General features: G+C 40.5%; 1 protein-coding gene and 1 long non-coding RNA gene across 6 annotated transcripts in view; one reads left to right on the plus strand and one right to left on the minus strand.

The window, feature by feature from the left end:
• The window catches only part of LRRC27 (leucine rich repeat containing 27), an 84,529-nt gene that overhangs the window by 30,523 nt on the left and 37,425 nt on the right, over positions 1 to 16,581 (minus strand). For all 4 annotated transcript variants that reach the window (XM_042456714.1, XM_042456716.1, XM_042456715.1 and 1 more), the window contains 2 exons: positions 10,273 to 10,404; positions 6,408 to 6,507 (listed from right to left, as the gene is read on the minus strand). In XM_042456714.1, the coding sequence (XP_042312648.1) occupies positions 6,408 to 6,507; positions 10,273 to 10,404 (232 nt within the window). The remainder of the gene's footprint in view (positions 1 to 6,407; positions 6,508 to 10,272; positions 10,405 to 16,581) is intronic.
• Positions 244 to 15,575, plus strand: LOC121925022. Of its 2 annotated transcripts, none has more exons than XR_006102787.1 (3): positions 244 to 445; positions 4,680 to 4,928; positions 12,950 to 15,575. It is a non-coding gene; the product is annotated as an uncharacterized LOC121925022 (long non-coding RNA). The 2 variants fall into 2 exon arrangements; XR_006102786.1 differs by lacking the exon at positions 244 to 445 and adding an exon at positions 470 to 656.

A 16,581-nucleotide genomic window follows, 5' to 3' on the forward strand; every position in this document is an offset into this window, starting at 1 on the left:
TGAAATCTACTTGGCTAAGTCACATGCTCTTAGCCTCAGGGGAAGGCAGTGGCAAACCTCTGAACAAATCTTGCCAAGAAAATTCCCTGATAGGTTTGCCTTGGAGTTTCCTTAAGTCAAAAATGACTTGAAGGCAAACAACAATTCCAGTCTAGTTCAATTACAGTCCAATGCTGACACCACTACACCACATTGGTTCTTCACAGTATTTTTACGTTCAGTTATTTCACTTTTCAAATCCTACCTGCAAAACAATCTCAAAAACAACCCAATCCTCTGCTTTTCTTTAAAAACAAACAAACAAAAAACCCAAAGTATTTCCATCTTTCTAAAAAAGTGCTGAAGGTGGCATCTTCCACTGTACACACAGAGACCGGGAACAGGGCCAGCAGGAATGATCTTGCAACTTCCCATTTAATGAATTTAATGAATGCACACATTGAAGGTGAGTTCAGACTGTCTTCCAGTTTACATATAGCTTCTCCTCTGTTTGGTTTCCTAGAGGTGAATCCTGGTTCCCACAGGCAAGCAGAAGACTGACTATTAATGAATTTGTTCTATCCTTGATTTAGTGTCATGTCATGACAACAATTAATCTTTTATCTGTTTTCTCTCTCCATGACTGTTCTGACTGAGGTCTTTTACAGTTGAAAAAGGTAGGATTACTAAAATGTAAAAGTATCTTTCAGGAAAATTGAACTTTTTAAAAATTTATTTTAGCAATATTCTATTTAATTAGCCAAACTGTTGCATTTGTTAAAAATTGTTATAAGATATACTAGCCACCTTTCTAATAACCAATGACATTCAATTTATTGTTGTGTGCCTTCAAATTGTTTCTGACTTATGGCGACCCTAAGGGGACTGTATGACACAGTTTTCTTGGCAAGATTTGTTCAGAAGGGATTTGCCTTCCTCTGTGGGTTTCCATGGCAAGTGGGGCTTTGAACCCTGGTCTCCAGAGTTATAATCCAAATCTCATACCATTACACCACACTGATTCTCATACAATAGACAACTAAAATTTGCAGCCTGATACCTGAAAGTGCACTATATTTCATCCACTAGTGTTACACTACAAAATTATTTTAAATAATATTAATTGTGCATGCATTAAAAAAATAAGGCTAACAAACCTGAAATTAGGAAGGTGTGTTTGCATTTATTCCCTCACAATTGGCATGCTGGTTTCTACTTCACTGCACTTTTGACACAGCAATCCACCAACCTCCTTTCAGCTGAATATGTGGTACTCCACTGCCCCCTTGTGCTTTGTGTATATCTGATTCCAAGCTCAATTATTTAAGCTACAGAGTTGTATTGGAGGGCTGGGTGGAGGACACAGAACTAAGCATCACCTTTTTTTCTATTGGAAAAATGAAGATTCAAAATGCTGAAACATTTGTTTTAGGTACCAAAAGTTCTCACTCATACATAAAGCTCTCATTTAGATACAAGGGATCAGAATTTTAGAAAAAGAAAGAAAAGAACATATGATAGTGTGAAAGAGGAGAAATTGATTTAGTACAGCAGATAATTTTTCACAAAGAGAACAGCCTGACTAAATGGAAACCATTTATTCCTTTTAAAAACATCTAAAGCAGTGATGCTCAAACTTTTGTCTTCTAAGTGTTTTCGACTTCACCTCCCAGAAGCCCCAGTCAGCTTGGCCAACAGTCAGGAATTCTGGGAGCTAAAGTCCAAAAGTTTGGGAACCACTGATCTAAAGCACATCCATATTAGTGGCATTCTAATACAGTATGCTATGCTCACTTATTTAGAGCTCCGATTTAAGGTACCAACTTCCTGTATGATATCCATGAGAAAAAGAAAAAATATAGAAGAGCCTGATGGCTTCTGTTTGATTAACAGTACGAGACTTGCTATTATTTTCAAGAAATACAGGTCTTTATGGGGAAGCAGGTGATGGATTTTATCAGGAAATAAGTGGCTGGAATGAGATCTGTACTCCAACTGTCAAGGGCCTTAAAATTTCAACAAGAGAAGGGATGGATTTCTTGGAGTTGGCATGTTTGCCATAACACAACCTCTAAATTCATCTCTAGCCCTTCTGACTGCTCCCCCTACAGCAAGGACTCCCAAACTTTGGTCCTTCAAGTGTTTTCGTCTTCCCAGACACTCCCCAGCCAGATTGGTCAACAGTCAATAATTCTGGAAGCTGAAGTCCAAAACATCTAGAGTTCCAAATTTGGAAATTACTGTTCTACATGGAAGGATCTGGAACTGGGTTGCAACACCAATCCCAAATCCTTAATTAATTATATTTCACACTGGTATTGATTTATATTGTTTACTGCTATGGAAGCCAGCCTTGTTTGGGAAGTAGGGTATAAAATGAAGAGAATGAGTGAATGTGCAAATAAATTAAGTAGGATCCTACAAGAAAGAAACAAAGTGCTTGCCTGTATTGTTTCTCATCCTTATCATTCAAACAGATTCTTCTTACTGAAAGTTCAAAAGGGGGGAAGTAGAGGGATTAGGAAACATATTGGGATGGGGGAAGGGGGCTCAGCCTTGGTCAATACTTGGATGGGAGACCGTCAATGAATATCAGGTGCTGTAGGTCAGCTTTGGACAGAGCCACTTTACACTGGTGGACACAAAGACTTTTGTATATCTCTTTGTCCCTTCCAGTCACCTGTCAAGGTACTGGCAGGTGAAGAAACTGGGAAAAGCACATCTTTCCAAAAATACCTTCCTTCCCAGGAAGGAACTGGTAAAAAACCCTCTTCCTTGCCTAAGAAGACCCTATGAAATTCTCCACAAATTGACAGGTGACTTGAAGAGCCAAAGAGATACACAAAAGACTTTGTCTCCTCCAGTATAAAGTGGCTCTCTGCTTTATCACACTAGGGGGCAAACAGGATTTAAACAAGAGTTAAACTAGAGAAAACCAGGAAATGCCTGGTTTTCTCTAGTTTAACTCTAGTTTAAATCCCATTTGCCCCCATGGTGATAAAGCAGTCTGTTGGACTATATCCAAGGCTGACCTTAGGGTTGGGCTGGATGGACCACTGAATGTGGTGGAAATGCAATTTACATCCTCTAGAGTGCGTTGGGGGCTTTTGATAACATTCCGGAGGGGGGACACATGAAGCTCATGGGCCATACTTTGGCCACCCCTTTCTAGAAGTTGTTCGCAGCGTAACTCTAAGAATGAATTTGAAGGCTTTGATGGCCGGCATCCATAGTTTTTTGTGGGTTTTTCGGGCTATGTGGCCATGTTCTAGCAGAGTTTTTTCCACAGATGCTGGCGAAACATCAGAAAGAAACTCGGCTAGATCACGGCCACATAGCCCGAAAAACCCTTCCCCACCACCACTCCCCTGTCCTTTTGTGTCGTGTTTTCTTAGATTGTAAGCCTGAGGGCAGGGAACCGTCTAACTAAAAGATTGTATGTACAGCGCTGTGTAAATTTACAGCGCTTTATAAATAAAGGTTAATAATAATTACATTTCAAAGCCCTCCTCTAGGGGCCACACAGACTGTCAAACATGAACAAACAAAATTCCCCAAACCAGAAGTGGCCAGAATCCTACTTCTGGTTTTGGAAACTGAGTGTTGTTTATGAATGTTTAACACTTTGTGAGCTATTTGAAAAGGTAAATCACTGCTCTTGGGCACCTCCAGGAGAAGCAATTTTCCCTTCCCTTCTTAACTTTACCCTACCCTTTCTGCAAAACTGGGATTACTGTTATAAATTAAAACACAATATGGTTAAAAACATTTTAAAAATCAACATTAAAATGAAATTAAATTATCAATAATATTTAAAAATCATGTAAAACATGCTATTAAAATGAAGAAAAGCAATTGAAACAGTAGAATAAGAACAGCACAGCACCCTCTTTATTAAAAAAAGCCTTTTCTTTAAAGAACTATCTATTCATAAAAGAGTCTTGCCTACCAATGAAAGAAGATCAAGAACTGGGCCATTCCATCCTCCCTGTGAAGGGATTTCTGGAGCCTAGAGGCAGCCATCAGATTTAAAAGTGGTCAAAGAAGTGAAGACCCATGTTCATGAGGGAAGAAGGTTCCAGGAGTGAGGGACAGCAAGTGAGAAGGGAGGAATCTGGGACAGAGCAGTGGAGATCCTAGGCTGAGACAGCAGACCTTGACTACTAGAACGGAGGGAAGGAGTAGGAATGTACAGAGAATGAAGTTCAGATAAATAAAGAGGACCAGCCCATGCAGGGCTTTAAAGGTCAACAACAGAAGCTTATACTGTATACGGAAGGGAAAGGGGAGCCAGTGAAGGGATGATAATAAAGGAAAAACATGGTTAAAGCGGTGAGCGGATGTAATGATGTGTGCCACTGAATGCTGAACGGAAATTAAAGGACGAAGATGAGAGAGAAGAATCCCTGCCAGAAGGAGGTTGCAGTAATCTAGTCAGGAGACCACCAGAGCGTGGACCAGAGTCTTGGCAGTGGAGGTTGAGAGAAATGGACGGATTTTGGCTGTGGCCTAGATGTGGGGGATAAAAGACACTACTAGGGGTGTCTAAGCTCCTTCTTCACAGGACGTTCTGATTGCCTGTCAGTTGAGAAAAATAAATACTTGGAGTTTTTAAAGAATTATAATGTAATGCAATAGTATGGAACTAGCTGTTTTTCTAGACCCTTACCAAATGAAGAGTTTCTCTTTCTCTCTCTTAGGACCAGGATGACAGTTTTTTTCTCTCTATCCTGCATGCATTATAACATCCAACCTACATGGACTCCAATTTGGCGAAGGCAAAACCTCAGGAGACATCCATCAATCTCAACAGTACTATTTTAAAAGAAAGCCCTTCTGTTTCAACGCCTCCAAACAGCCTGGGCAGCCACAGCTTTTGAATAACTACATGCCGGATGTTTTGACACCTACAGCACACATGGCCACTGACTGCACCATGAATCGCTAGTGTAAGTATTTACTTACATTTGCACCTGTTTCCTCCCAAAGGCTGGGGGTGGATGGCAATAATTTAAGACAAACTATCCACTCAGACGTTCTAATATGTTTGGAAGGTGGGAGGGTTGAGGGTGTTAATCTGTTCTGGGTTGATCTGTGTAGGATCATTCCTTGATGCAGGAAATTGAATTAGATTATTAACTGGTAACTTCCAACACTAGAATCCTTTAACTATACAGTACTGTAAAATACTATTGCTCTCTGGATGCTGAAAAATTGATAGCCAATTTAGTGTAGTGATTAGAGCACTGGACTGCAAACTCTGGAGACCAGGCTTTGAAGTTCTGCTCAGCCATGAAATCCCACTGGGTGACCTTAGTCAAGTCACACTTTTTCAGAGGAAGGCAAACAGTTTCTGAGTAAATGTGACCAAGAAAACTCCATGGTAGGTTCACTTTAAGTTCATCATAAGTCAGAAATGACTTCAAGGCACACAACAACAACTTGCAAACCCAGAATCCTTTAATTATATTGATTAAATTGATTACACCATGAAGAAGAAAAAATGAAGAAGCAGTGATCTGAAAGTTTTCTTCCATGTCTTAATCACCCACAAAGGTTCTGAGCCCAGATCCATCTACTGTAATTACAGTGTGCTAGCTAGCACATCCATGTTAGGATTGGTAGCACATATTTGAACTGCACTGTTTTGACTTTTATAGATATTATTTATGATACAGGAAATGATACTAGGGGTTAAATACAGCAAGTAGAAGACAGAGCTTGAAGGCTAATAGGTTACACAAGATTCCCAATAATTCTGAGCTCATAACTTCTGTGTTCCTAGAAAACACTTTCACATTTTAAAGCATTTTTCAACAGCTGAATGTTAAAATTACAAATGCTTTCTCCTTCTTTTTCTGAGGCCTCTAAATTCTGTTGTTGTTGTTAAGTGCCTCTGACTTACAGCAACCCTATCATAGGGTTAGGTTGTTGTTTTTGACAAGATTTATTCAGAGCAGCTTTGCTACTGCTTTTCTCTTCACCCAAGAGAGTGTGACTTGCTCAGTGGCTTTCCAGGGCTGAGTCGAGATTTGAACCCTGGTCTCCAAGAATCATAGTTTGTTAAACTGCTATACCACAGCGACTCTTTGTTATACTAGAAATGGTGGTGTGGAACTTCAGCTGAGGAACAAGCATATGGAGGAAGGTGAGAATTGCAAAGGAAAGTGGAAAACAAGGAAATTTTAAGCCCTCTCTGCTGAGCATGGAAATTTTACTTTGTTTGGATTATAACCTTCAGAATCTTGGCAGTGCTGGCTGGGGGATTCTGGAAATTTTAATCCAAAAGTTCACTTTTCCAAGCTGGATGTTTTCCACTGACTGAAGTTGCTGAACTTGATACAAAAGTAGTCCAATGTACAGTGCACTGCAGGGGATAAACCTCTCTATGATCTAGCAGTTGAACATGGGACTTCAAGATGACTTACCCCCATGTCTCCCTTTTCAGGTGAAAATGTGTACAATAGTCCCTGTTTTTCTCTCATCTTCTTGGTCTGTCTTCTCCATTGCTGAAGCACTTCTTTATCTCTAAAAATTTAAAAAAAAACAATTTTAGACAATACAGTGGATCCTTGTTATACGCTGGGGTTTGGTTCCAAGATCCCCCGTGTATAACAAAATCCGTGTATGCTCAAGTCCCATTAAGTATAATGACATAGCAAAATGGTGTCCCTAAAAATGGAACATCAAGGTAAATTTATACTTTTTTGGAACATTTTCAAACCGTGTATGCTTAAATCCGTGTATAAAAAATCAGTGTATAAGAAGGGCCGACTGTATTTTATGAAGAACATGCTGCTGAACATCACTGACATTTTACTGGTAGATATTAAAATCAACATGTATGTGGTAAAGTTGCCCTGAAACTTGAAATTAACATTGGCAATTAATTCTGGACTGTATTCAATGTATCTATATTAACAAATACCATATACACTATATGTAAACATGGTATCTAAGTCACAGCAACATAAAATGAGAATATGCCTTAATATCAGATACACCAGCCGTACAAAACTATGACTTTCATTATGGCAATTTCAAATGATTTGTTTAAATGTTGTGGAGTTAAATCATGGCACAGTTAAGGATTTAATCACACCAGGTTGCTGTCCTGCCATCGCTCTAGTTTAAGACTTGAAGCATACTGATTTGTATAAACTGCTTATAGAACTTATCACTGTAATAGCACTTTGGCAATACATGGTCTCATGAACTGTTTTTTGCACTTCTGAATGCTGCCTGTGTGAATGTGCTGCTTCTCCCACAAAACGCGGGGTTGCTGTGTGTACATTCAAATGGCAGACCCACACAAGTGATAATGATTGCCAACTGCTTCCTGAAGCCACCTGCTGTGTGAATGTGTACACAACAGTTGCTTTCAGGCAGCCATTGGCAGCTACAATCTCTATGAGGGCAAGGGGAAGAGAAGCAGAATCACACCATGTGGCTATTTGAGAAATAGAACTGCATGAGGAGGGACCTATTGCACGAAGGCACTAATGGAATAGCAGCAAGACTGATAGCCTTTTGACGGGTTTTGAAAAGGTGTGCTATAGTAACAAATGGAATTCAGGGCATCAGCAGGACAGTAGCAACCAAAGACACTTTGATCCTGTTATAGTTCTGCTTTTTTAGCTTCATGTGGCAAAGTCGTAAAATGTACATGGAGGTTTTTTTCTTCTCTTTCTGGCTCTGCATGTTCAAAGACTGCTAGATTTGTATCTGCTGTAGGGTCTAGGGTCAAACCGTACTCCTCCCAACTGCTGTTAGTTTGTGGGGAGTGGAGAGAAAAGCAATATATGAATAATATATGAATGTGTCTTTCTACACCATTCTCTCCAACCACACATAGTTTTAATAGCTGGAGGAAAGAGTTAAATATCCTCTTCTGAGAATACTACTCTCAAGGCAGCCTCAGGGTTTTGCTAATTAGGCAGAAACAGTGAGAAAGCCTAATTACATATCTGATTTAACCCCTAGATATCTAGTTTTTTTTAAAAAAAAAGCTATGGCGAAGAAGACCAGACAAAGCAGTAGAACCATCTATGACCCTTAGTGCTCTTTCCTAAGTCACCACAATCTCAGTACTGGTAGTGTACATATCTGTGCAGCCAGCAAGAAAGCATGAGAATCATTTAAAAAAGAAATCAGACATCATTTTTTATTCTCATAGTAAAAAAAAAGAGGGCAACTATGGGAGTCTAGGAGCTGCATTGGCTCCCCAGAAAAACTTATGGGGCTGCACCTCTGCAAATACAATAAGTTTTGCCCTCAACTGCTCTCTAGGTAGAAGTACGGAAGTATTTTGCAATGCTATGGGGCAGGTGGGCCATTACTATTTTTAAAAAGCATTCCAGTCATTTTCTGTTTTTTTGGGGGGGGGAACCCCTTTCCTATTTTTAAATTTTTTTATATTTATTTAAATATTTTTAAATAATAAAGAACAAGCATGGCATAGTGGTTTGAGTGTTGGACTATGACTCTGGAAACCAGGGTTCAATTCCTGCTTGGCCATGAAATCTACAGTTACCTTGCTCAAGTCACACACTCTCAGCCTCAAGGGAAAGCAATGGCAAACTTTCTCTGAACAAATCTTGCCAAGAAAACCCCATGATAGGTTCACCTTAGGGTCTCTATAACTCAGAAATGACTTGAAGGCACACACATTTTATTTAAAAAGAGAACTCACCATTTATAGCACAGGACAAAATCCAACCACTGCTACCCATTATATATATATATATATATATATATATATATATATATATATATATATGATGAGTAGTACACACACACACACACACACACACACACACATGGTGTGTGTGCATGCACGCGCGTTGCACTTATATTTCTCCCTTTCTCCCAAAATGGGATCCAAGGTGGCTTATAATAATTTTAAAAAGATCCAATTAAAACCTTAAAGTTAAAAATAATTAAATATTAGCATTATTAAAAGAGGATTAAAACAGCTAAAACACTAAAAACACAACATACAGTATTTGAAACAGAGTTTCAATAAAAAAGATTGAGTATATATTTAGACAGTATATATTTAGACAGACAGACAAAGAGAGAGAACACACTAGTTCACACACTGCAACTCCATAGCTAAAATTCAAAAGTCTGCTGGGAAAAAAAATGTCTAACTGCCAGCAGAAAGACAGGAGGGAGGAAGCCAAGTGGATGTCCTGTGGAAGTGAGTTCCACAGTCTGGAAACAGCCATGGGGAAGGCTCTCTCCTTACCAGTCCTCACCAGTCAGGCCTGCAAGGATATGGGACTGTGAGAAAGGACATGGTAAATATTGGGATCTATTGTTATGTCCCTTCCAATATGATATGCAAAAGCCAGCTAGTTGAATATTTCTTCCACACTGGTAATGAGGCAATATTCTCCACCACCTGAAGCCAGTTGGTTAGTTGAAAGGATTCAGGGCAGACTGCTCAGGATACAGTTATCCTCTCCAACATATTACTCTTACAGTACTTATCATCTTCTGCCTTAGGTGACTGCCTCATTCTGTCCAATGCTGGATTGGGGAGCTCTGTACCAGCCCATTGGCTCATTGGATCCAGATGTGTCTCTTTTGACTGGCAGAATGTATGGTCTGAGACAGGTTTTTCACTACGCTTCTGAGATCATTTTAGCTGTAGGCTGGATGGAGGAGTCTCCATGCATGTAGAATGGGACCTCTTAATTTGCATAGAAGGATAGCATTATACAAGACAGTGAAAGGCCCATTTCTTCCCTAGCAGCTAACTACCAAGAGGAAAGGGACACCGTTTCCAGCACAAAAGCAGTAGGTGGAAGGGGAATTTGAATTCTCCCTTCCTTGAGCTGCTCCCTTTCCCATAGTGTAAGACCTCTTCAGGGGTATCACCCTTAGCTAGACTAGTTTCTATACTTGGGTTGGTCAGGAGAAAAAAGCTTAGCCAAAGAGGTTCAATGTGCATGTAGAAGCATCTTCCCCCGCTTGCTATTTATGTGCATTAGACCTCATCCTGTACCTCACTGCTTCAAAGTGATAGGCCTTCTACTGTTCTAAGTCTTGTGCAGCAGCATTAAAAAGTGGTTTAGGATCACTGCAAAATAGTGCAAAGTATCAAAAAGGAAAACAAAGTAACCATATGTATTTATATAACTCATATATTATTGTATGTAATAAAATAAAATCCTTCTGTCAAAATAGTAAACCGTTGTGTGGTGGTAGGGCAGCATGGCCATGTTCAAACACTGCAAAAACAACACTTGGAAAAGCAACAACAATAAAAATAAAAGTAATACTTGCTTTCGCCTTTGTTCAATTAAAGCCTGTTTCTCCTTCATTTCCTTTAGTGCTGCTAGTTTGTATGCTTCAATCCTCTTACTCTGAATGATCAAATCATGTGATGAAATTATAGGAAACATATTCTTCTTGGCCCTTTAGAAATAAATGTATTGGTACGGTCAATTAAACATTGCAGTAGAGTCCAAACAGAACAAATGTTGTAACGCCAGCAGCTGGAAAAAAAGAAACCTAAATATAGTAAATGTCTACCCTATTTTATAAAATACCTGGTGCTCCATGTAAAATTATCAATCTAATGCCACAGTGATTGGCATTTCTAACAGTGTGGTGTTGATCTCAGAAGAGCAGTTTATGTTTGGTACTGATACAAGAAATTTAGCATGGTTGGTTTATTGTTTTCCAGGGGAAATAATTTGCTTCTTGACATGATTTTGATCACATCTGAGTAAAACTGGAGTGGATGGATGGAGAGGTCTAGAGTGGAGCATTGGTGCCCCTCTGCCTGTCTCTTCTAGCAGGAAAAATCACACCAAGAGGGAGGACCACAGTAGCAAAGTTGCTCACTTCACCTCGGTGGATCGATAGCTTTTGCCACAGGTTTTCCTCATGGTGGTAGTGGGCATAGTGGCCCAAAACAGGGAATGCTTTGGGCAGGAAATATTGTATATACTTGTGTGTAGGTCAACCTCATGTATGAGTCAGGGGCAGGTCTGGGGGCCAAAATTATGGATTTTGATATGACTGTGGATAAGATGAAAGTAAACTTAGGGTCATGTAACAAAGGAAAGTGATACCCAAGAACTTACAAAATTCTGGCAGGCACAACTATATGTGCTCACTCTAAAAGCTGGATGGATGTGGAGGGAACTGTGGTCAGTGGTGGCTCTGTGATGTGTGGGGGAGGCGACCTGGCAAGGGCAGGGCCAAGAAAATGCTCACATGCCAAAAAGGATGTAAAGGCAAGTTAAATGTAACTTACATGTGATAACTTAGCAAATATTTTAATGCAGAAAAGCTGACAAATGTACAAAAGCTGACAAATGTCTTACTGAAATCCTTCAAAGCCCAATTACTCACAGTGCTTTTTAGAGGGAAAGTACCAAAGAGCTGCCACCACTACCATTTTCCCACCCAGACATTCAAAAACGCTAGAAGTGGCACCGTGAAAGAGGTGTTTCTTTTAGGTTCTTCCAGGATGGACTAAGCTCTTTCCTTTTGCTATTCTAAGAGAAGGACGTCATTCATTTTTATAAGAGTTAAGGTATAGTACTTAAACTGATGCATGGATAAGTTAACACAGGTTTTTGGGGTTGTTTTTTTTACTAAAATTTCAAGATTTAATACATGAGTAGTGTATTCTAAATGGAGCTGCAGAGTAGTAGATACAATAAATCAGCTGAGATCCAATCTGCCTCATTCCTTCAGATGGGGCTGATTCAGGTTTATCAGCTACAGCAAGCCTAGAACAAACATTTTATTGCTGTCTTTTTGGGGTGGAATTGAAAATATGTGAATCTGCAAGGTTTATGAGCCAGGTGACACTGACCCCCATGTGGTAGATTTGCTGCTCTACTACTCTGCCGCTCCATTTAGAATTCCTCTTCCTGCTACATAGGAAGCAGTTACACAAATGTCATCAGGCTGATAATGATCATATTTATTTATTTGGGTATTTATACCCTGCTCTTCAGCCCTAAAGGCTAAAAAAAGTCCATAGGATTTTGAATAAAGCTATTTTAAATGCTGAAGATTAAGATTTTGGGGCTGTACACATGGACTAAAAGGCCCATGTCCCCTCTGGCCTGGTGTCGTCCTATGCAGACAACATAGGCTGATAGCCTCAGACAGGGATTGGCCAGACCTGACACCAATCCAGTGGTTCTTGGCTGACCTTGGTCCAAAAGGCCCTTAGTGCAATCTTTTAAAACCAGCTGTTTGCAGTGGAGTCTCCACCACCTTGTCCCCTGGGGAGACCCCAGTCACAGCCTGTGATGTCTGAAGGGGGCGTCTGTCCATACAGGCTGTGGAGGGGCTTTCACAGGTGACATGGTGGCAGTGGCAGATACGGGTCACATGGCAGTGGTAGCTGCACAGCACCGCAGTGGGCAGGCATGCAAACACCCGCCTGCCCCCATGCTGGCCCAGGTAGGTACTGGGGGTGGGGATGAGCCTGGACCATAGGCAGGATAGCATGCAGTTTGGCCTGTAGTATCCTACCCCATGTGTATAGGCCATGTGTATATGGCTCAGGTCCACTCTGTTTGGAAGACTGTAACTCTCTGTATGAACTGGCCCGGCTCTGAGATCATCTGGAGAGGCCCTTCACTCCGTCCTACCATCACAAACATGGTTGGTGGGGACACGAGAGAGGGCCTTCTCAGTGGCTGCCCCTAGATTCTGGAATTCCCTTCCCAGGGAGATCAGAATGGTTCCCTCCTTGTTGGCCTTCTGCTGGCAGGCTAAGACTTACCTGTTCAGACAGGCTTTTAAAATGGAATGTTTGTAAAGGACCAGCTTTGGATGTTGTTTCATTTTAAAATGTTTTATACAGTTTTGTCTTTTTAAAATGAATTTTATTCTTTTAATAGCTATCTTTTTAACATGTAACAATTTAATTCCTTTTTAATGCACATATTTTCTATGTTTTTAATTGTATTGTTCTTTTAATATTGTGAAGTTGCTCTGAGTCCCAATTCTGGGAAAAGAGCGGGATACAAATAACAACAACAACAACAACAACAATGAGAAGAAGAAGAAGCCTCCAGTCAGAGAAAAATGAAGCAGAGAATGCTCACTTCCATTCCAGGGGCAGACAACTTGGTGGAGGTATTTTGGACTACAGCTCCCATAATCTCTGATTAATCATGCATGGTGGGGCTTATTGGACTAAGTTGCAGATGATCCTGATATCAATTGCATACTTCTTACAATTCTCATTCTAACCCCTGTTTTGTAGACACCGACATCACCACCAAAGGTTCAAGTACAGGGAGAGTTAGGAGCTTCAGACACAAGATCAAAAGGATGTGATTTCAGCATGTTTTCAGTCTTTTGTTCTTATGCTATGTTTTTGTTTTGTTTTCTTGGTTTCCTAGTTTCTTTTCTTTTTTCCTTTTTGGAAATACTGACAATTAATTCTATTTCTAATGGTAACATATATTTCAAAACATGTTTTTGATGGAAATTCATAAAAAAAAACAAATTGATTTTTATCAGTCTTCAGGCACTGCATGAATGGAAAGATGCGGTAAAACAGATGGGAACAAATGCGTGCATTTGTGTGGACTGTAACTGGAGGTTATACTGATGTTTCCCTTAACCTCCTCTCTGGACTGCCTTGCATTAATTATGGCAAGCCTCAAAAACCAACTGAAATTATCTTGAATTCCAAAAGAAGTTTGCTGGATATCAGTGGAGAGATGCTGCATGAGAAACACAAGTGCACATTCACAGATTGCTGGTGCTTTACATCCTGGCCTTTGTTTGAAAGCCATAGGAACGAATGGACATTAAAAAAAGTAAATAAAGAATGAATCCTAAAGACGCATTTCAGGAATACTCATTTCAAAGAGAATATAGGCAGAGTGCCACCTTCTGGTTTTCCTCAGAAAAAGGAAAAGAAATTCAGGAATTATAATTCCACACATCACTGTGCTAAATATGTGATCTTCAATGTGCTTGGGATGAACCCTGCAGGTTAAGTGCCTCTCTGTTGCCTATAGGTTTTAAGAGTACAGCCCGTGTGCTTATATTGTCTCCTTCTTCAAATGTTCCACAAGCCATTTCTCAGCTAAAAGAAAAGTAGGTGGTTGTTTTGCCCATCATTGTCCCTAGGCAATTTATACCTCTTGAGCAAGCTGAAAAGGTAGTTAGTGTGTATACTGCTATTTGTTCAGCAACACCAAACTATAGAGGATTATTCTTTTGCTCTTTGAAGTATACTGTTGGTTTTTGAAGACTAGAGTTATCTGGGGGGAAAATGGGAATGTTTTCAATAGCAGTTTCTAAGCCTATTAATCCCTCCCAATTCCCCTGTTATTTTCATCTCAAATGTGGTATGTGCCCTGAGTTTCATTGTGGTGTGCACCCTGTTTCAAAATAAGAAAACAACTTATGCAGGTGCTTTCATGAAGTCATGGAAGGCACATTCTAACAATTATTATTCAAGGTCTTATACAATGGTTTAAAGTTCAGTTTGTCATTCTAATTATTATTATTATTATTATTCTGTATTTATATAGCGCTGTAGATAATGCATATCATACTGTAAAGAGGGAGGCAGAATAGAAATATGGGACTGTATTCTTCTACAGTGGGACTATGAGAACTTCAGGAGGCGCCTTTCTCTTAGCCCTGAGAAGTACATCTACTGGAGACACAACAGACAGAGGGTGTTTTGGGTGGCTGCACCCAGGTTCTGGAGTTCCTCATCAAGAGAAGCCTCTGTTGCCCTTCTGTTGGCAGACAAATATTGTTTTATTAGACAAGCATTTCAAAACTGACCAGCACATTGTTGTCAGATGGTTGCTATGTTTGTTTTATAGTGATATAGTTTTAAATTGTATTTTTAATTACTTTAAACCTTTTAAAACCATGTATTTAATGCAATTCTCTTTTAATATTTGATCTTGTTTTATGTTTTAATAGTATTAATGTGAGCCTCCTTAATTCTATTTATTAAATCCCCTCCTTCTATCCCACTTTATGAATGCAGGTCTATGATGGGGTAGCTGTGTTTCTCTGTTGCAAGAAAAACAACAGAGGGTCAGGCCCATAGCTAGGCTGGGGCAACCAGGGCCCCAAACGGCAGTTCGCCAAGATGGCACCCACGGCACGTGGTAGGACTCAGGAGTGTGCAAACGCTCCACCCTACCAAACTCTACTTTCTGCTCCAGGGCCCTAAAGGCCTAGCTACAGGCCTGCAGAAGGTCCTGAGGCATCTTAAAGATGAGTTGATCATAGGTGGCATAAGTTTACCTGGGTAAGAGCCCAGTTTGCTTGAAGCATCTATGTAGGCTCCAGTCCAGAAAATGTACGCTATTACAAATATTTCAGTTTCCATGGTGGTGCATAATATTTGCAGCAAAACTGAATCCCAAGGCACTTTGAAAACTAACAAGAATAATACATAAAAAATAAAATTGCTAAAATCTTAAAGTGCCACAAGAGTCTTTGTAGCCTTTTCTTTGTTTTTCATGTTGTTCTTCAGCTAGATCTTCAAGAAGGAAAAGAATTGACAGTAGGAAAAACAGACAGCGATAAGGAATGCAGTGTGATCATGAACAGCCACTGGCATCACTAGGGAGGGGTGGTGAGTACAGCCCGCACTGGGTGACACCACAGAAAAGGGATGATACCTAGTCAAGCCCTCTTCCTGCTGTAGAGTGTGCTGCTGCTGCACCTCCTTTTTCTTCTCTGATGCCCTAGCTCTCTTCACAAAGAGAAAGCCAAGGCAGAGGAAGAGGAGGAGGGGCAGCATGCACACCTTCCATCCCCTCTCACTACCTCACTCACCTGGGACAGCCTCGACAGCCCTGGAAGCTAGGCAAGTGAGTGAGGCAGTGGGAGAGGATGGATGGAGGCTAGGGTAGGCCCCAACAGGGGTGGTGGTGAGAGTGCCTCTCCTGGTTTTGGACTTGTCAGGCTCCCTTTTCACAGCATCAGTGGCAAAGGGGCAAGTGCCCTCTCCTAGGCTTCCTCTTCAGGAGGAAGCCGTCATGGAAGCAAAAGATGGGGTGAGCATGCTCCTCCTATCCCCACCCACTGCCTCACTTGCCTGGTTGCCCCCAAGCAAGTGAGTGAGAGAACCAGGGAAGGCCACCCCCAAGCAGCCCCCCTCACACGAGGTGGCACTACTTCTGAAGATGCCGCTACAAATAGCTAGTACCTAGCAGGAGACCCTAAGATAGCATAAAACACTGGAAACTAGATTTCAGACACCAGTGGGCAGAACAAAATTTACTATGAAGGCAGCTTTTGAGCATTTGGGTAAAATTTTTAATTATCAGATTCTATTCACTGTTTCTAATCCCCTCCATTGGTAGTGAACTCTCTTAGCAAGTGTGCCATAAATACAAAGCCACTCTTGAGGACATTACAGCACACATACAGTTCCATTCCTCCTCTCATCCCTGTTTGCTTCTAACTCTCAAAAGTCAGAAGCAGAAAAGTATATGACCTATGCAACAATCAGGCATAAAGGCTTTCTTATTTATGTCCAGGGTGCCACAAATACTTGCTTTTTGGGTCAATACTGATACCTTTGATTATTTATTCTTGCATCCATTAACAGAGGAGAAGAAAGGAAAG

This window comes from Sceloporus undulatus, chromosome 3, assembly GCF_019175285.1.
Source record: "Sceloporus undulatus isolate JIND9_A2432 ecotype Alabama chromosome 3, SceUnd_v1.1, whole genome shotgun sequence".
In the NCBI taxonomy this organism is placed as follows: domain Eukaryota; kingdom Metazoa; phylum Chordata; class Lepidosauria; order Squamata; family Phrynosomatidae; genus Sceloporus; species Sceloporus undulatus.